Below are 20,816 nucleotides of genomic sequence, written 5' to 3'. Positions count from 1 at the left end.
CAGCTGACAAGCGGAGTCAGGATTTGAACCCATGACTTCTGACTCCCAAGCCTGGGCGCTTTCCACTGAGCCATGCTGCTTCTCTATGTGAAGTGACTTGCCCAAGGTCACAGAGCAAGTAAGTGGCAGAGCTGGGATTAGAACCCAGGTCCTAACTCCCACGTTTCACACATGCTTGAGGCAGGCTAAGCTTCAGAGTGAAGAGTTGACATTTTAAGGGAGACGAGTAACTAAGAAAGGAACCCAGGTGTCCAGGCTCCCATTAATGTCTCTGGGCGACCTCTCTGGGACTCAAAGCTGACAAAGGATGCGGGCCAGGAATGTCACTGTTTATTGTTGCATTATACTTTCCCAAGCACTTAGTACAGTGCTGTGCACATGGTAAAGCAATTAATAAATATGATTGAATGAGTGAATGAATGAAAGTGACCAGACATGTTAATGGGTAAACTTTTAAAACTTCCCCCTGATTGTTAAGTGGGATTTAATGATCAGAGTAGGACTTGAGCAGGTTACCCCCTTGCCAAAAGTTTCCATATTCAACTGATTTCCTTTGGGGGTCAGAAGCCCGTGATCTGCTCCTATAAATATGCCTTAGCTGTCCCTTTAGAGAAATAGGATTTCTGATTTAAGAGGATTGGGTCAGCATTACAGGGAAACAATAGCTGACACTATGCAATTATAGGGAGGGCTTTGAGGACAAGCTGTAGGTCTGACCCTGGTGAGGGGGAGGAGAGTGAAAAAAGGGAGAGAGACAAAGAGAGCTTGCACATATGTATGAGGGTGTCAGGAAGTAGAGAAGCAGCGTGGCTAGTGAAAAGAGCACGGGCTTGGAAGTCAGGGGACCTGAGTTCTAATTCTGCCTTTGCCACTTGCCTGCTTTATGACCTCAGGCAAGTCACTTAACTTTTCTATGACTCAGTTTCCTTTTCTATAAAATGCGGATTCAATTTTTGATCTCCCTCCTACTTAGACTGTTCTCCCTTTGGGAGACAGAGACTGTGTCTGACATGATTAATTTGCATCTTTCCCAGAACTTAGAAGAGTTAAGTAAGTACTTAACAATAATAATATAAATAAATAAAATACAACACAGAACTCCTTGCACCTGGACTGGGCCGCAGGCTCCCTTCCCAGTCAGAGTCAGGCATGTGAAGTGGGAAAAGAGTTGCAACGTTGCTAAAATCTGCTTTTTCCTCTGTGTGACTTTGGGCAAGACACTTCACTTCTCCGTGCCCCAGTTATCTCATCTGTAAAATGGGGATTGACTGTGAACCCCACGTGGGACAACCTCATCACCATCTCCCCAGCGCTTAGAACAGTGCTTTGTACATAGTAAGCGCTTAATAAATGCCATCATTATTATTATTATTAAGAGCCTCGTTCTCGCCTGTCCCGCCATCGACCCCTGGCCCACGTCATCCCCCTGGCCTGGAATGCCCTCCCTCCGCACATCCACCAAGCTAGCTCTCTTCCTCCCTTCAAGGCCCTACTGAGAGCTCACCTCCTCCAGGAGGCCTTCCCAGACTGAGCCCCCTCCTTCCTCTCCCCCTTTGCCCCCTCTCCATCCCCCCTTCCTTACCTCCTTCCCCTCCCCACAGTACCTGTATATATGTATATGTGTTTGTACGTATTTATTACTCTATTTATTTTATTTGTACATATTTATTCTATTTATTTTATTTTGTTAACATGTTTTGTTTTGTTCTCTGTTTCCCCCTTCTAGACTGTGAGCCCACTGTTGGGTAGGGACCATCTCTATAGGTTGCCAACTTGTACTTCCCAAGCTCTTAGTACAGTGCTCTGCACGCAGTAAGTGCTCAATAAATACGATTGAATGAATGGATGAATGAATGAATGAATGAAAGAGTTCTGATTTCTCTTCCATTTCCACTCTGGTTGGAAACCATAAGGGAGAACCTGGCATACTCGATAGCTCCCCCAAAGTGGACTAAACATCTGGAGAACAGCCATACCTGGGAGGTTGAGCCAGGTGAGTGGTACTGAGAGAAATGGGAATGCTGGGTTCCTGCCACACTAGTCAATCAATCAATCAATCATATTTATTGAGCACTTGCTGTGTGCAGAATGCTGTATTAAACAGTTGGGAGAATATGATACAACAGAGTGGATAGAAATGCTCCCTGCCCACAGCACGCTCGCTTGCTGGTCTACCAACGGGAAGAACAGGTTGGTCTCATTTCTATATTCATAATCTGTTCCTGCAATCCCAGAAAATTATATTTATAAACAGTCTTTTTATTACAAAGTCTTACTTTTCTATTGCCCTGGTAAATATACAAAAAAGTCTTCCAAATTAATCCCTTCAGTTTCAATATAAAGAGGTTTTCTTTATAACTAGTCTCAAGTCTGGGCTTGGGAGTCAGAGGTTGTGGGTTCTAATCCCGGCTCTGCCGCTTGTCTGCTGTGTGACTTTGGGCAAGCCACTTAGTTTCTCTGTGCCTCGGTTACCTCATCTGTAAAATGGGGATTAAGACTGCGAGCCCCATGTGGGACAACCTGTTTACCTTGTATCTACCCCAGGGCTTAGAGCAGTGCTTGGCACATAGTCAGTGCTTAACAAATACCATAATAATAATAATAATAATTATTATTATTATTATTATTACTATTATTATTATTATTATTAAATACTCTCGGCAGTGGTAGCCACAAGGGGAAGGCAGCTGCAAGACAGAGTCCTGGCCCAGACGGAGAGGCAGGAGGGGTGGTTAGAAATCCCCAGTGGGGTCCTCTCTCTACTATCTCTACACCGATGATCTCCAAATCTACCTCTCCAGCCCTGACCTCTCTCCTACACTTAGTCTCCCATTTCCTCCTGCCTTCAGGACATCTCTACTTGAAAGTCTCACCACATCTCAAAATTAACATGTCTAAAACTGAACTCCTTATCACCCCACACAAACCCTGTCCTCCTGCCCTTTCCTCTTCATTCGAACTGCTACCACATTAAACCAAGTACTTATCCTATTCCAGTTCCTTGGACTTTTGACTCCAATCCCTATAGATCATATTTGTTTTATGATATTTGTTAAGCACCTACTATGTGTGAAGCACTGCTCTAAGTGCTGGGGTAGGTACAAGTTTATCAGGTTGAACACAGTCCCTGTCCCACATGGTGCTCACAGAGTAGAAGGGAATAGGATTTAATCCCCATTTTACAGTGAAGAAACTGAGGCACAGAAAAGACTTGTCCAGGGTCACACAGCAAGCATTTAGGAGAATCAGGCTTAGAAACCAGGTCCTCTGACTCCTCTGACTCTGACTCCTGTGCTCTTTACACTAGGCCATGCTCCTTCTCAATAGGATTAATTCACTTTTTTGGATCTAGTACTGTGTCGATCCATGTACCTCAAGAAGGTTTGTGTATCTTCGTGATCATGAGCTTGTCTCCAAGGAACTTGAGCACTTTACACTCACTACTAGGTCTTTACTTTGGCACTTCTCTGAGAGCAGGTTAGGCGACCTTTCCCCCCTTCCCAGGGAGGGTGAGGACATCTGGAAGAAGCCAGGGGTCTTAAGTGTGTAACCCCTGGATAATACCATTTTCTTGGATCTCTTTTAGATACAGGAATGGGGAGGAAGAGAAGCAAAAGGTAAAATGAGACCAGTTCCAACTGTGAGTGCCAGGGTCACCCTCTCTAACCAGATTTCCTCTCTCTCCAGGTTCATGCCACTGTCCTTTCCCTTTGGGGGAATGGAGAACCCCTGCCTGACCTTTGTCACTCCTTGTCTGCTGGCTGGGGACCACTCCCTGGCTGATGTCATCATCCACGAGATTGCTCATAGCTGGTTTGGGAACGTAGTCACCAGTGCCAGCTAGGGTGAGTTTTGGTTCAACGAGGGTTTCACCATGTATGCCCAGAGGAGAATTTCCACAACCCTGTTTGGTGAGCCGTCCTCATCGTAGCTCTATCACCTAATTCTCTTGAGGCCTTTTGAAATGAAGTGGGCGAAGAGGTCACTCTGGACTTGCTTTGATGTTGAAGTGATCGGGCCACAGGGTTTCAAGTGGGAAAAAATTGTGTCCACTCATTCCGTAGGACCTTCGGTGGCAGAGCTTTCTCCCGGGGTGGGGGTGCAGGTGTCTAGCTAGTTCCCTGATGGGGTTATATATTAATGAGGTAAATGAAAAGGAACAGAATATCTTAACAGGAATGAATAAAGCAGTGACCAGTCTAAGTTTTTGATCAGGACTTAATTTGGCCAGGAAGGTCTGGTGCCAGAGAAGAGTGAATACAAGAAAAGTGTGCGTTTGTGTGCGTCGTGGGGGTCGCATTAGATATGCAGTCTCACCGCCTTGGCTGTGAGCCCAGAGAGCCTGAGTTTCCAGGGATTTCTTGCTCACTAGCCACCACTCTCCTCCCTGTTACCTATGGTTTACCCAAAACCACATGAGGGCAGTGCAGGCTTGGTACCAAATAAGTTGATTTCTTTTTCCCAATTCATCCCAAGTGTTGGTCTTTGCTCCAGGTGCTGCTTATACCTGCCTTGAAGCTGCAACTCGGCAGCACATGGACCACACTGGGGAAGACCATCCGTTAAGCAAGCTGCGACTGAAGATAGAGCCAGGTGTGAACAGAAAATGAACGCCTGAATCCTCACCCTTGCAGGGCTGGGCTTAGGGCCTAGAGTTGAGGGACCCAAGGAACGTTGGTGACCCTCCCACTCTTTGGGAGCGATGGGATCTGCAGAGGATCCTAGAATAATAATAATAGTAATGGCATTTATTAAGCGCTTACTACGTGCAAAGCACTGTTCTAAGTGCTGGGGAGGTTACAAGGGGATCAGGTTGTCCCACGTGGGGCTCCCCGTCGTCATCTCCATTGTACAGATGAGGTAGCTGAGGCCCAGAGAAGTTAAGTGACTTGCTCACAGCACCTGTATATATGTATATATGTTTGTACATATTTATTACTCTATTTATTTATTTATTTATCTTACTTGTACATATCTATTCTATTTATTTTATTTTGTTAGTATGTTTGGTTTTGTTCTCTGTATCCCCCTTCTAGACTGTGAGCCCGCTGTTGGGTAGGGACTGTCTCTATGTGTTGCCGACTAGTACTTCCCAAGCGCTTAGTACAGTGCTCTGCACACAGTAAGTGCTCAATAAATACGATTGATTGATTGATTGATTGCTCAAAGTCACCCAGCTGACAAGTGGCGGAGCCAGGATTTGAACCCATGACCTCTGATTCCAAAGCCCGGGCTCGTTCCACTGAGCCACGCTGCTTCTTCCATACCTCAGCTGGCCCTGCCGCCCTCTCCCACAACTACTATAAGTCACCTTCCTGCTTCCAGGCAGGACTCTACCTAGGGAGTCTGTCTTGTTATGGTCAGAAATCTCTGCCTGTGAAGAAATCTTCCTGTAAGTGAATAACCATGTCATTGCAGTAGCAGGAAACTGGTGAAAAGATAGAAACAATGTAGGGGTGAATGGACAGTACTGGGGATGAATAAGAATTAATAGTGAGGGTCCCCCCGCCCCATGCATCAGTTCCAGGATATATTAGATTCAACATGTAAATGATCTCAAAAAGCATGTAGTGAAAACGTCAGGTTTGCATGACACTAAACTCTTTTTGTGGATGAGGTGCTGCGTAGCTGGGGATAAACATCAAACCAGAGAGAGAGCATAAAAGGGTGAACAGGCGAGAGTGTAGAGAAAAATAATCCTAACTACAGGTGTGTAATGATGGGTGATCAGGCATGGCTCAGAGAGAGCTTGGAGTTATTGTTGACCATTCCTTCAAGTTGTCAATCAAAATCACAGTAGCAGTCAAAAAGGCCAACAGAATACTGGACATCATCAGGAGGGGGTTAGAAAACAAAAGAGGATGTGTAGTTTTACCATTGTATAAAACCATGGTACATCACGGAGTCCAGTTCTGGTCATCACACTTTGGGAAAGATATAAAAGCTTGTGGAGGTAATCAATTAGTCAATCAATGGTATTTATTGAGCACTTACCACATGCAGAGCACTGTGCTAAGCACTCAGGTGGAGTATAATGCAACAGTGTTAACAGACACATTCAGAAGACAGCCATGATGGGGAGGCAGGGTGGAGAAGCTTCTGTATCAGTCAATCACTGGTATTTATTGAGGTTTACAATGTATGGAGCACTGTTCTAGGCACTTGGAAGAATTAAAGAGGTTGACAAGACCGCTGCCCACAAAGAGTTTACAGCCTATTTGAAGAGATGCATGGTAAATTACAGACAGAAGAAATGGGAGAGTATAATATGTATATAGCTGCTTCAGGACTGAAATGGGGTGAATATCAAGAGCATAGATGATACAAAAGGGAGGGTGAACAGGAGAAATTAAGGCTTATTTAGGGAAGGCCTTCTGAAGGATATGTGATTTTAGGAGGGCTTTGAAGGAGGGGAGAGGGTGGTCTGTCAGATTTAAAGGGGAGGGAGGATGAGGGCAAAGGAGTGTCAGTGAGACAGACAAGATTGAGATAACAGTCTAGTGAGTTGGCATTAGAAGAGTGAGGTAAGCTAGGAAGGGGTGATCTGATTGAATGCTTTAAAGCTAAAGGGAAGGTGCTTGTTTCTATTTGATGTGAAAATGGATGAACACCCATTGAAGGTTTTTTGAGGAGTGGGGAGTTCTAGATCAAATGATCTGGGCGGCCGAATAAAGTATGGATTGGAGCGGAGAGAGACGGGAGGCCGATGCCTTAGTCGAGGTGGGAAATAAGTGCTTGTATCAGCATGGTAGCAGTCTGGTAGCAGATTCTAGGGACTAGATTGATAGAACTGACAGAATTTGGTAACATCAAAGATGTGGGTTGAGTGAGAGAGATGAGGACAAACTGGAAACGTTAGGACTCTTCGGTCCAGAGAGATAAAGGACGAGAACAGACATGACTAGAATTTATGAAATCATGAAAAGTTGGACTGAACAGATTTAAGTTCTTATCCCAGTGTTTGCGGAGTCAGTAAGTAAGGAAGCATCCATTGACAATTGAAGGTTATAGGTTCAAAAATAAAGAAAATACCTTTTCATATAGCAGGTGATAAGCATATGGAATGTATCACTAACTGTGTAGGCTAAAAGTATCTGAAGATTCAAAAAGTGGATAAGTGGATGGGAGAAAGATCCAAAATGAGTCACTGGAGGAAAAGTTAGAGAGGTGGGAACATCAAGGGGGCAACCGGGGACAGACTGCTAGGCTGGTTGGGTCATTGCTCTGATCCTAGGATGCTGTTTGGGGGTATGTAAGTCTAGAGGGAGTAATGATCACTGTGGTATTTGTTAGTCCCTTACTATATGCCAAGTACTGTACTAAGTGCTGGGGTGGATACAAGCAAATTGAGTTGTACACAGTCGTTGTCCCACATGGGGCTCACAGTCTTCATCCCCATTTTACAGATGAGGTAACTGAGGCATAGAAAAGTGAAGTGACTTGTCCAGAGTCATACAGTGGATAAGTGGTAGAGTCAGAATTAGAACCCAGGTCCTTCTGACTCTAGGCATATGCTCTCTCCACTAGGTCATGCTGCTTATAAAGTTATAAAGCTGTGGAGTGTGGGGTTGGGGGGAATCAAGACAGCATCTAGTCCCCTTCCTCCAGAGATGATGATCAATTCATTCTAATTAAAAAAACAAATGGTATTTGTTAAGTGCTTACTATGTGCTAGGCACTGCACTAGGTGCTGGGGTAGATACAAGATAATCAGATTGGACACAGTCCCTGTCCCACATAGGGTTTACAATCTTAATCCCAATTTTACAGGTGAGGTAACTGAGGCACAGAGAAGTTAAGTGGCTTGCCCAAAGTCACACAGCAGGCAAGTGGTGGGGCCAGGTTTCTTTTCTTCAAGTTACCTAGTAATGGACTTTCCACAGTCTCCCCAGGTTATCTACAACCAGTGTTTTCTCACCAGGCAGTCTAGAAATTGTTACCTTCTTCTGAAGTCTTTTTTATTCTCCTTGCCTCTGTGCAAGTGGAGAAGAATTGGTCAGCATCCACCTCACAAAAACCCCACAAAGATTGAAAGATGACAGGTCCCTCTTCACTAGGCTGTGTTCCCCACGCCACCCCTGCCCCCACACCCAATGTCCTTAGAGAACCTAATTTCTAACCCTTGAAATATTTTTGTCACTCTTAAAGTGAAGCCTTAAACTGCAACTCAAGGTATTTTCTCCAATTGCCAGTGTAGATGGAGAAGATCAAGTGGGAATCCCATCAGATCCTAGACCGCGTCCTAGTCCCACCTAGTCTTCTGAAGTGGGCAGGCTGTGCAGCCTGGAAAACTGACAGGGTCAGTAGTCAAAGTGACATTGCTGGCCTTGCTTCCCTAGTGGCAATCAGCCAGTAACATTTATGGGAATTCCTTACAACATGGGAAGACCATCCTGAGTGCCAGGAGGAAAATGGGAACATTGATTCAGATGCATGATCTAGCTCACGGATAATTCACAATCTAAAGGGACGAGGACAGGCACATAGTATTGTACATTCCCAAGTGCTTAGTACAGCACTCTGCACACAGTAAGCGCTCAATAAATATGACTGAATGAATGACTGAATGGGGGGAAAATAACAGGTTCCAATCAACAACTCAAATGAAACAGCAGTAAGAATAATAGTTCATTCCTGTTAATGATACCTGCTTCCCAGTGAAGTAGGTAGCAATAGTGAAGTAGAGAAGCAGTGTGGCTTAGTGGAAAGAGCCAGGCTTGGGAGTCAGAGGTCATGGGTTCTAAACCCTGCTCCACCACTTAACAGCTGTGTGACTTTGGGCCAGTCACTTAACTTCTCTGTGCCTGTTACCTCATATGTAAAATGGGGATTAAGACTGAGTCCACGTGAAACAACCTAATTACCTTGTATCTACCCCAGCGCTTAGAACAGTGCTTGGTACATAGTAAACACTTAACAAATACCACCATCATCATCATCCTCATCAGTGGGCCCAGAAATGTGTCTTGGGGTGATTGCTAAGCCAGGCTGATTATCTTATCAACCCTGGTACTTAGGCCAATTCTTAATAAGTAAAAACTCAGGCCTCATTCTCTTTTCTCTGCCAGGTTTGGATCCTGATGATACCTACAATGAAACACTGTATGAGAAAGGCTTCTGCTTTGTCTCATACTTGGCCCACTTGGTTGGAGACCAGAGCAAATTTGATGGGTTTTTAAGGGTACTGTAAATGTTTTGGTTGTCTCCTTCTCCCAAGGTTCATGGAAGTCCGAGAATCTTGTGTCTTCATAGTGGGGGAATTTTTTTTTTTAGCTAAATCCTGCCCCTTATGGGTAGTCTGCCAGACCCTCACCACCTTCCTGACAGACATGGTTCTGCAGCCTAAAACTGGAAAGAAGTGAATCCAAACAGTAGCCCCTGGCACCCACCACAAAGCTAAGGCTGACCAAGGAAGACATGCAGGAAGGAGCAACGGGGAGATCCTTGTGTTCACCTACTGACATCATCATCATCAATCGTATTTATTGAGCGCTTACTATGTGCACAGCACTGTACTAAGCGCTTGGGAAGTACAAATTGGCAACATATAGAGTCAGTCCCTACCCAACAGTGGGCTCACAGTCTGGAATCATCAGAGGCATCTGCAAGGAATTAGACCAACCCTGAATGTGCAGGCCCACTGCTGGCTATCAGGGCCCATTAGACTCTTAAACCTTTACATTTTAAGTTCTTCGTGGCAGTTTTTTCCAATTCCAGGCACATTGTGGACTCTCACACACTGGTTGTTGGTGATGAATTCTTTTTCTACAACAGTTTGGCCTGGAATCTCAGTCTCATGCCCTGGGCCATTGAAAGGGATTAAAAGCTTGAGGGGCAGAGGACCTGGGTTCTAATCCCAGCTCCACCACTTAATGGTATTAACAAGTAACAGATACCATTAAAAAAAAGGATTAAGATGACCTTACCCAGCTTTGGAGGGTGGGGGAATACCCTCCTCCCCCCACCCCCTAAGTCTTTACTGAGACCCTGGGAGATGTTATTTTCATGGTCAAGGATAGATATGGGCTCTGTCTAGCCACTCCTATTAGACAGTGAGTTCCCAAAGGCAGACACGGGGATAATCCTCAATTGGCTACTGACCCATAATGGATTTGATGTCATCAGGAGAGGGAGAAAATCTATGTAGTCTAGCTCTGAGTTCTTGTCATAGGCTAGGCTCCATAATAAGCATCTCCCTTCTTGAAGGCCTCTATGAAGGAATTTAAACTCCAGAGCATCTTGGCTGATGACTTTTTGGAGTATTTCTTGGAATATTTCCCAGAACTGAAGAAGAAGAGGGTGGACTCCATTCCAGGTGAGCAGACTGGCTCTAAGCCTTGGGAAACCAGATGTTTCAGAAGGAGGGGAGGTAAGCTGAAGCAGAAAAAAATGACATCTAAAGATAGAAAGTGGGATCTGGGTTCCCTGTCTCCCATTGCTGAATTTGCTCTGGTCTAACTCCTGTTCCCTTCTTCCTTTGTTCTCCCCCTCTAGACTGTAAGTTTGTTGAGGGCAGGGAATGTGTCTGATATTGTTATACTGTACTCTCCCAAAGTGCTAAGTACAGTGCTCTGCACACAGTAAGTGTTCAATAAATATGATTGACTGACTGACTGAACTGTCTGCTGCTTTGCTGGGTTCCCCCACCTGCCAGATTGCCAATGCTGAATGCTGACTTGGAACTATTGTACTCTCCCAAAGTGCCTAGCACAGTGCTCTGCACACATTAAGTGCTCAATAAATATGATTGATTGGACAGCAGGTCATCCCTCATTGCCACCTTTGGGATCACGGTTGGGTCAGTTTGGCCTAGTGGAGAGAATATGGATCTGGAAGTCAGAGGACCTGGGTTCTAATCCTGACTCCACAACTTGTTTGCTTTATGTCCTTGGACGAGTCAGTTAACTTCTCTTTGCCTCCATTACCTCATCTGTAAAATGGGGATGAAGACGATGAGCCCCATCTGGGTCAGGGACTATGTCCAACCTGCTTCTCTTATATCTACCCCAGCACTTAGTATGCTGCCTTGCACGTAGTAAGCACTTAACAAGTACCATTAAAAAAAAGTCTGTATACAACCTGGTTCTTGCGTTGGTTGAGTGACCGCTTCCTTGGGCAGGGCAGCTTCCTTCCACACGGGAATCAGAGCAGGCGGGCCAACCCCTGGAGTCTTTCCCCATATACATTTCTGATCCCTGGAGAAAAATCCCAAATTACTCAGCTCATTGCCTGCAATCACTGTCCCCAAAGACAGAAGGGTGTGGCCTCAGACTTCCAAGTTAACATGATCCCAGCACCAGCCTGATTCAGAGCAGACCGGACCTTTAGTTGGCACCTCTCCCAGAAGGAGAGAGTGTAGGATGTGCTGTCATTGATGAGGTGGCCCATTAAAAATAATCCCTAATTAATCCTGTCAGGCTTCCAGCGGGTCATCCTGGGATTTGCTCTGTCCAGAAGACATCCTTCTTACTGGAAGCTCATACTATGGATTTTGGGCTCGATATTTGAAGATAAGAATTTGGTAAGTATCAGAAGGACAGCACCAGACATTATAGTATCAGAAAACAGGATAGAAGTGTACCAGAGGATTTTGAAAGATAAGAGAAGATTTCCCATCTTCTGTCCTGCCTGGATCAGGGGTGTATTTAAGGCTCTTCTTGCTGTCCATGCTGTGATAACACATGATGCTAGAGGCCATGTTCTCTAGCATCTCTGCTTGAAATTCATTCAGTTCATTCAATAGTATTTATTGAGCACTTACTGTGTGCAGAGCTAGCTAGCATTTGCAGCTAGGGGTCACCAAGGAATTGTACCTTGAAAAAGAGGTGTTTACTAGAGTCTTGGTGCTCCATGGGGACAAAAGAGTCACCAGTCTGGGCCTCAGTCCCAGAGATGGTCTGCTGAGAAGGACATCTCTGGGGCACTCCGGATCACTAAGTAAAGGGGGTGCCGTGGGAGGGGGGAGTGGGTAGAGCTCTACTTGGCCCTACCTTCTTTTAGCAGGGGGTGTGAGGTGTAGGGAGGGTAAGGGAGAAAACCTGCCTTTGTGGGTGGATTCACGGGCATGCTTTGTCAGGGTCTCCTTTTGTTGTCCCCTCTCCAGGCTTTGAGTTTGATCACTGATTGAACACTCCAGGGTGGCCCCCCTCCGTCCCCGACCTTTCTCCCGGGCATTCGCTCATGAAGCCAGCCAATGACCTGGCCCAGCTGTGGGCTGCCCAGGGCCTGGATTTGGAGGCCATCAGCACCGTGGACACTTCCACCTGGAAGACCTACCAGCTGGCCTACTTTTTGGATCAAATCCTCCAGAAATCTCCTCTTCCTGCAGGTGAGGTGTGTGTGAAGTAGGGAAGGAGGCATCAAACCCACGAAATGGGATTTCTTTCCCATCAGCCGATTGATCGCTGGCACAATGGGCTGTCCCAGGAAACCTGGGAATCCCCTAAATTGCCCCCCAAGTAGAACCCTCTAGTAAGGCACATGTCTCTTTAAAACAGATCAGTTCTGCTGTGACAAAAGGCCGGCTCACCCTTTGCATGGCATTTTATGCACCGGCCCCATATGGAGCTGAATAAATGGGCTTTAACTCCTCAAGGCTCCTGCTGAATGAGAAGTTGGAAGACTTGGCAACCAGAAACAAGAAGAGACCTCCGCCTCTAGCAAACAGGCAAACACTGTGAACTAAGGCCTCTTCCTGCTCCTAGTCTCCACCCCTTCCTCCGCCAGAGTGGGATTGGTCAGTGGGTGAAGAGAAGGGAGGAGGGAAGGAGTAGGGGAGTTAAGGCAAGTCAGAACAAGCCAAAAGAAAATCAGGCGCTGGTCCGAACCTCCGCTCTGTGTTTGAGGTGCCCATTGAACTCAGCCCCCTAATGTTTCAGTGAGGACACCTCTCCTGCAGAGGGACGGGGAACCGACTGACAACTGACCACCCCTGCCTTCTCTCTGGCACAAACCCATTCCCCATCCCCAAATTGTCTGGTCCACCCACAAGAGTGATCTTTCAGCCGTGCACGAAATCTAGGATGATTGCCATCCTTTAATCGCCAGAGGTTTCAATTTCCCAGAATTCCTTGGGAGATTGTGGGCAGATCTGTTGGCACCACATATTCCCCAGGTCCCGGCCCTCAATCTGTACAGAGAATCTAGGGTTTGGGACATATGGATGTGATCGAAGGCTGCAGTGATGCATTGCTGTCTTCTCTTCCTGATGGGCAAAGCCAATCAATCAACGGTATTTACTGAGCTCTTACTTTATGCAGAACACTGTACTAAGTGCTTGAGAGAACACAACACAGTAGAGGAGGTAAACATGATTCCTGCCCCAAAAAAGGTTGCAGAGGGCTGGGAAGCTGTAGAGGGTGGAGAGGCGGGGAGCCTTTAACCTTTCACTCTGTGGAAACGGACTTTTCTTGATCTCTGTAGGACTCTTCCCTATAATCTTTCCAGGAAGGTGACTCTCCCATTCTTAACATTGCCAATCCACATACTGCCGGCTGTCTCCTCACCTCCTCATTTGTTTCTCCTTCTTTCTCTCTCCCTACCCCCATCACTCCATTTTTGTCTCCACTGACTGAGCCCCCTGCATTTTTCTTCTCTTCCTCAGGGACCATGACAGAGCTGAAGAAGGCCTACCTCAAGATCTCGGATGCCAAGAATGCAGAGCTGCGCTTGCACTGGGGCCAGATAGTCCTCAAGAATGACTACCAGGAGGACTTTGAGAAGGTGAAGGATTTCCTGCACAACCAGGTGGGTGTCCAGGAGCAGCAGTATATGTGGCCCACTCAGCTCAATCAATCATGTTTCTGGAGAGCTTACTATGTGCAGAGCACTGTGCTAAGTGCTTGGGAGAGTACAGTATAGCATTATAATGGTGCTGCTAGACACATCTCCTGCCCACAACTAGCAACTCCTTAACCATTCCCCTCTCTTGCCTCTGCCCAACAGACATTCCTAAAACAGGGCAAGGGAGGAGCCAGGATTGGCCACCTTTACTTTGGGAAGCTCCCAAAATTGACTTGGGACATTGGAGAGCCACAGGCCAGGGTGCTGGAGGGTTGGGAGGGTGTGCTCACAGGAATGGCTATTTGAACTTTCTCTTCCCACCCAGCCTCGGCAGCCCAAGGTCACTGCTTTCTTTGCTTCCTAACACTCAGCTCTAGGGAGTATAAATGAGGGTGGAAGGAGCCGGCCTTGCGTTCAGAGTGGTGCACAGGGGGAGGTGGGGAACCAGGATGGGAGGGCCATTTGGCAGGTATGGAGTGATACCTGGGAAGCAGAGAACCCACTCTGTCTTCAATGGTGCTCTCTGGGGTTCTCAAAGTGAGATTTGCTCCCAGAGGGCAGCCCTGCCCCAAATTGGTAAGAGGACAAGATGAACTCTGGAGGCTGTCCTAGCTGGAGACGTTGGTCTTCCTGAATGCAGGGCCTTAGGATGGGAGTGGAGGGAGGAGCGGTCTGGAGTGCGCCCCTGATTGTGGGCCAGGGCGGGGAAGCTGGTCAGATGTCAGCTTGATCTAATCGCAGGCAAGCCTCTGGCAGTCAGTCAGAAAACTCAGCCGACCAAAGTAACAATGAGTAAGAGAACTAGTGCTTACTCCCAGGAGTTGCAGGGCAAGGGGGAGGGGCAGCTCCTGGGACGGGACACACCCCTGAGAGTACCAAGTGATAGCCTCCAGTGGGAGAAGGGGCAGGCAGAGGCATAAAGCCATCTGATCGTATTTTCCCCTCCGAGCCAGCGTGGCAGAAATGGCCATCTTGGCTGGTGGCGGGGACAGGAACTTGATCAGTTCTCGAGATTTCTCACAGTCCCAAGACTTCTGTGACTCAGTTGGCCCTCTAGGGACAGCTGAGCCAAATGTTTGACCTGTAGGTACTCATTGCTCCTCGACCTCACCTTGGTCTGAGGTCTTGAAGGAACATTTTACCTTGCACTTCATAATAATAATAATAATGATGGCATTTATTAAGCGCTTACTATGTGCAAAGCACAGTTCTAAGCGCTGGGGAGGTTACAAGGTGATCAGTTGTCCCTCGTGGGGCTCACAGATTTAATCCCCATTTTCCAGATGAGGTAACTGAGGCACAGAGAAGTGAAGTGACTTGCCCAAAGTCACACAGCTGACAATTGGCGGAGCCAGAATTTGAACCCATGACCTCTGACTCCAAAGCCCGTGCTCTTTCCTACTGAGCCACGCTGCTTCTCTATTCATCTTGAGAATCAACCTAGGTTTCCAAGATGGGGTGGAGGTGGGGGAAGAGAGTCAGAGGTGAGTCAGAGGTCATGGGTTCAAATCTCGGCTCCGCCAATTTTCAGCTGCGTGACTTTGGGCAAGTCACTTAACTTCTCTGTGCCTCAGTTACCTCATCTGTAAAATGGGGATTAAGACTTGGAGCCCCCCGTGGGACAACCTGATCACCTTGTAATCTCCCCAGTGCTGAAAACAGTGCTTTGCACATAATAAGCACTAAATAAATGCCATTATTATTATTATTAAGAGAGAGAGAGAGATGCCCCATTCAGGCCTTGGAGTAGCTATGGTAGGGGCAGATCTGTAGCTCCCTGTGCCAAGTGTACTCTTGAGACCTTGCTGCCAAGGTGGGGAGGTTTCCTCCCCCTAGGAAGTGGGGAGAGGGAGCCCAGTGCCAATACCCTGTCCTTCTAGTGCCAAACTGTCCCTCCACTGGTCAGAGGGTAAGGAAGCTGCCTCTTGCTCGTCCCTGCCTGTTCCTCCACAATTCTCTGCCTCCCACCAGCTTCAACTCCCCTGCCCTGGTTGGGGAGGAGAATGTAGCTTCTGCCACCTCTGCCTGTCTGTTTCTCCATAGGCAGCCATCCAGGGGCTGGAGGGGGCTGGGTAGTGCCCAGATGCAGAGACAGAGAGAGAGAGAGAGAGAGAGAGAGAGAGAGAGAGAGAGAGAGAGTGTTGCAGGGGAAGCAGAAGTACCCCCTCCCTCTCTACAGGGCCATGATGTCAAGCAGCAGTGCAGCCCAAGCGCAGGCCAAGGCAACGTTTGCTGCCACCACTCCCCAGCTCCACTTCAGTGTGGTCAACTACGTCCAACAGATCCTGAAGCCCCTAAAGATTTAGAGCCCCTCTCTCTGTCAAACCCTGGCCCCCCTCCACACTGGGACCCGTGATTCTGAGCTCCGGCTGGTGTCTTCACCAAACAGCAGAATAAAAGGAACAGAGCACCTTCCGTCCCTCCCAATTTCAGATCTGGTTCCAGTCAGATGCCCACAATCTTCCCCTGCCAGCTACCCATCCATCCCTATACCTTCCTCTCCTTCCCTTCCCCACAGCCTGAGATTGATTCATTTTCTCCTAAAATCAGTCAGCTGGTGCTGTTTTCCAAGGATTTTTTTTTCCAAGAACAGTGTTTCTGTAAAAAAAGAAAAAAAAAGTTGTGTCTTTTTTTGAAGTGGGTGGTGGGGCGGGGAAGGGTGGAGGTTGAAAGTTGTAAATCTGTGTCTCCGGGCAGGGGTCATGTAGATGTTTCTTTATCTGCATCCTTATTCCTGAACTAGTTCCCGCACCTTCTCTCCACTCCCCATTCCAGCCCACGTGCTGTTTTCTCATTTCATTTTGCGGCCTCGCCATCATTCCTGTGGCTCCCCTGTGTCTCTTCCAGCTCTGACCTGCTTTGGTCTAGCTGATGAGCCCACTCCCCTCCCCATCTCCAGGTCTCCTGTCTAGGCTCCACACCCTTTAGGGCAGGGGTGACAGAGTTTGTGAACTCACGCTTTTGCTCGTTGTTTCTGCACAGGAAGTGGGGAAGAAAGCCCCGTATCTGCCACGTCTGCATGTTTAACAGATTGTGGCTACCCTAAGCAATCCCATGTTACTCCTTTGTACCTGCTTCTCTTCCCCCCCCGCCCCACCTTGGGCTGGGGCCTTCTGGACACTATGCCTCCCCCCCAACCATGTCTTTGAGCACCTTCTGGGCTAAGGTGCCAAAAGTGGGGGTGGCAACCATGGCTACTAGAGGATCTCCAGCCTCAATAGGCCAGAGCCTTTTCCCCCTGCTCCTTTGGGCCTATTTCAAATTGTCACTAGCTTTCAGTGGACCATTAAAGTTTTCTTTCCCCTTGAATCAGGGCTCCATGACCCTGTCTAAAACAGGCTCCAGCTGATCTAGAATGACAGTTGGTTCCTAGAGTTGGGCAGGGAGGGGAGGAACCCCCAGTTCATCATGGAGAAGCAGCGTGGCTCAGTGGAAAGAGCACGGGCTTTAGAGGCAGAGGTCATGGGTTCAAATCCTGGCTCCACCAACTGTCAGCTGTGTAACTTTGGGCAAGTCACTTAACTTCTCTGTGCCTCAGTTACCTCATCTGAAAAATGGGGATTAAAAACTGTGAGCCCCCCATGGGACAACCTGATCACCTTGTAACCTCCCCAGTGCTTAGAACAGTGCTTTGCACATAGTAAGCACTTAACAAATACCATTATTATTATTATTGTTATTATCTTGGGCACCCTGACTTTTCCCTCCAGAATATCAGTCCCCTAACCCCTTCCCCACCCTGGTCTCCTATCATTCTAACCTCCAACCTGGGGCCCCCAGAGGATCAATCAGTCGAATTGTACTTTCCAAGCACTTAGTGCAGAGCTCTGCGCACAGTAAGTGCTCAATAAATATGATCAAATGAATTAAATCAGTGGTATCTGTTGAGCACTTTACTAAGGGCTGGGGAGAGTACAGTGTAACAGATTTGGTAGGCATGTTCCCCACCCACAATGAGCTTACAGTCTAAGGGGGGAGATGGACATTAAAATAAATTATGGATTTGTACAATAAGGGAAGCAGCGTGGCTCAGTGGAAAGAGCATGGGCTTTGGAGTCAGAGGCCGTGGGTTCAAATCCCGGCTCCGCCACTTGTCAGCTGTGTGACCTTGGGCAAGTCACTTAACTTCTCTGGGCCTCAGTTCCCTCATCTGGAAAATGAGGATGAAGACTGTGAGCCCCACGTGGGACAACCTGTTTATCTTGTATCTACCCCAGCGCTTAGAACAGTGCTTTGCACATAGTAAGCACTTAACAAATACCAACATTATTATTATTATTACTGTAGGGCTGAGGGTGGGGTGGATAAAGGGTCTGCCATCCTCGGGCAGCTGAGCAGGCTAAAGGGCCAGGGTCCAGCCTCTGGTGAGTAACCTCCCCAGCGCTTAGAACAGTGCTTGGCACATAGTAAGTGCTTAATAAATGCCATCATTATTATTATTACTAAGAGAATGACCCAGTGTCAGGTGGGGCTGGGGTGGAGGTGGTCTGGGCCAAAATGATTGTTTCAGCTCCCCAGTGCCCTTGTTATGCCGGTCTGACTTTGCTGGCCAGGGCACCAGGGATGGCCCAGTTGTAGCTCCAAGGGACTGAGCCAGAGAGAGGTGGACCCAAGCCAGGAGAGAGACTGTCCAAGCCTCCAGATCAGACCTGAGCTTGGCTTCTGCTCCTCCCTCGGGGGCCCAGGCCAGGCCTGGCCTGTGGTCCCCTCCCAGTCCTGTGAATAGCCTTGGCTGGTCTCTGCCCGCAGGCCAGGAGCGCATGAGCAGCCTGCGGGGCCAGGAGCTGCTGGTTTTTCCACATTCCAGACCGGGTGTCAGGGCGAAGGGTGTGCCAGCTCTGGGGGCCGGGGAAAATCCTACTGGCAAGAGAGTCCTGGGCTGCTCATGCTCCCCTTCCACAAAGAGCCTGGAACATTAACTCCTTCCCCACCGGACCCCAGGGTGAGGTGACTTGGCCCCAAACCCTCTGCTGGCTGGGACTTCAGTGCGTTTGGGATCAGACAACCTGGAGAATGGGTTCTTTGGCAGCCTATCAGCCCCATGTCGGACCCGATTATCTTGAATCTACCCTAGTGCTTAGTGTAGTGCTTGGCACATAGTAAGCCCTTAAATACCACAATCAGTATTAACAGCGTTATGAGAAACAGCATGGCTTAGTGGATAGAGCATGGGCCCGGGAGTCAGAAGGTCATGGGTTCTAATCTCGGCTCCCCCACTTGTCTGCTATGTGGCCTTGGGCAAGCCACTTCACTTCTCTGTGCTTCAGTTACCTCACCTGTAAAATGGGGGTGAAGACTGTGGGCTCTGTGTGGGAACAGGATGTTGTCCAACCTGATTTGCTTGTATCCACCCCAGTGCTTAGTACAGTGCCTGGCACACTCATTCATTCATTCATTCAATCATATTTATTGAGTGCTTACTGTGTGCAGAGCACTGGACTAAGCACTTGGGAAGTACAAGTTGGCAACATATAGAGACGGTCCCTACCCAACAACGGGCTCACAGTCTAGAACAGGGGGACAGACAACAAAACAAAACATGTGGACATGTGTCATCATCACAGTAAATAGAAATAAAGCTAGATGCACATCATTAACAAAATAAATAGAATAGTAAATATGTACAAGTAAAATAAATAGAGTAATAAATCTGTACAAACATATATACAGGTGCTGTGGGGAGGGGAAGGAGAAGGAGGTAGGGCGGGGGGATGGGGAGGAGGAGAAGGAAAAGGGGGCTCAGTCTGGGAAGGCCTCCTGGAGGAGGTGAGCTCTCAGTAGGGCTTTGAAGGGAGGAAGAGAGCCAGTTTGGAGGATGTGCGGAGGGAGGGCATTCCAGGCCAGGGGAGGACGTGGGCCGGGGGTCAACTGCGGGACAGGTGAGAACAAGGCACAATGAGGAGGTTAGCGGCAGAGGAGCGGAGGGTGCCGGCTGGGCTGGAGAAGGAGAGAAGGGAGGTGAGGTAGGAGAGGGCGAGGTGATGGACAGCCTTGAAGTCGAGAGTGAGGAGTTTTTGCTCCTCATAGTAAGCACTTAACAAATACCATGATAATAATAATAATAATAATAATGTCCCTTTCAGGGCTGGGGCAAGCTGGATCTCTTGACCGGGTTCTGGAGTCCTGAGCCTCCAGATTGCTGAGCTTCCGGATTCTGGGTTTAGTGCAAAGAATGCTTGTCCAGGCTCTTCTCCCCAAGCATTATGGGACTTCCACCAATTTCTTTGCCTTTTCCGGGCCTCTGTTTGAGGCCTAGTGGAAAAGGCATGGGACAAGGAGACCTAGGTTCTAGTCCTGGCTTCTCTACTTACGGTGTGACATTGAGCAAGTCACTTTAACCTCTCCATGCCTCAGTTTTGTCATCCATAGAATAGGGATAAAACACCTGGCCTTTCTTCCTCTTGGGGCTATGGATGATCCGATTATTGCATCAATCCTAGCACTTAGCACAGTGATTGGCACAGACTAAACCAAATAAATACTGTTATTATTATGACTAATAATTGATTAACCTGTTGATCTTGTATCCTACCCCAGTGCTCAGTACAGTTCCTGGCACATAGTACAGTTGCTGGCACATAATATGTACTTAACAAATACCATAAAAAAGTGCTTACAATAATAATAATAAAATAATAATAATAATAGCATTTGTTAAGCACTTACTATGTGCAAAGCACTGTTCTAAGTGCTGGGGGTGGATACAAGGTGATCAGGTTGTCCCATGTGGGGCTCACAGTCTTAATCCCCATTTTACAGATGAGGAAACTGAGGCAGAGAGAAGTTAAGTGACTTGCCCAAAGTCATACAGCTGACAGGCGGCGGAGCCGGAATTAGAACCCATGACCTCTGACTCCCAAGCACACGCTCTTTCCACTGAGCCATGCTGCACTGACTGTACTAAATTCTGGAGTTGATACACAATAAGTAGCCCACATGGGGCTCATGGTCTAAGTAGGTAGGAAAATGGGTATTGAAGAGCAGCGTGGCTTAGTTGGTTAGAGTGTGGGCTTGGGAGTCAGAAACATCTGGGT

At 47.6% G+C, this 20,816-nt stretch overlaps 1 protein-coding gene across 1 annotated transcript; it reads left to right on the top strand.

Annotated features, from left to right (window-relative positions):
- The first annotated feature begins 3,691 nt into the window (after positions 1-3,691).
- LOC119930445 (arginyl aminopeptidase) lies at positions 3,692-16,088 on the top strand. The gene is given in 7 exon segments (XM_038748772.1): positions 3,692-3,911; positions 4,495-4,593; positions 9,069-9,181; positions 10,207-10,315; positions 12,104-12,328; positions 13,604-13,746; positions 15,930-16,088. Coding segments are annotated over 7 exon segments (1,068 nt in total).
- The last annotated feature ends 4,728 nt before the right edge of the window (positions 16,089-20,816 follow it).

Source organism: Tachyglossus aculeatus, chromosome 7 (assembly GCF_015852505.1).
Source record: "Tachyglossus aculeatus isolate mTacAcu1 chromosome 7, mTacAcu1.pri, whole genome shotgun sequence".
Classification (NCBI taxonomy): Eukaryota; Metazoa; Chordata; class Mammalia; order Monotremata; family Tachyglossidae; genus Tachyglossus; species Tachyglossus aculeatus.
This window is presented reverse-complemented; position numbering and strand designations above follow the sequence as displayed.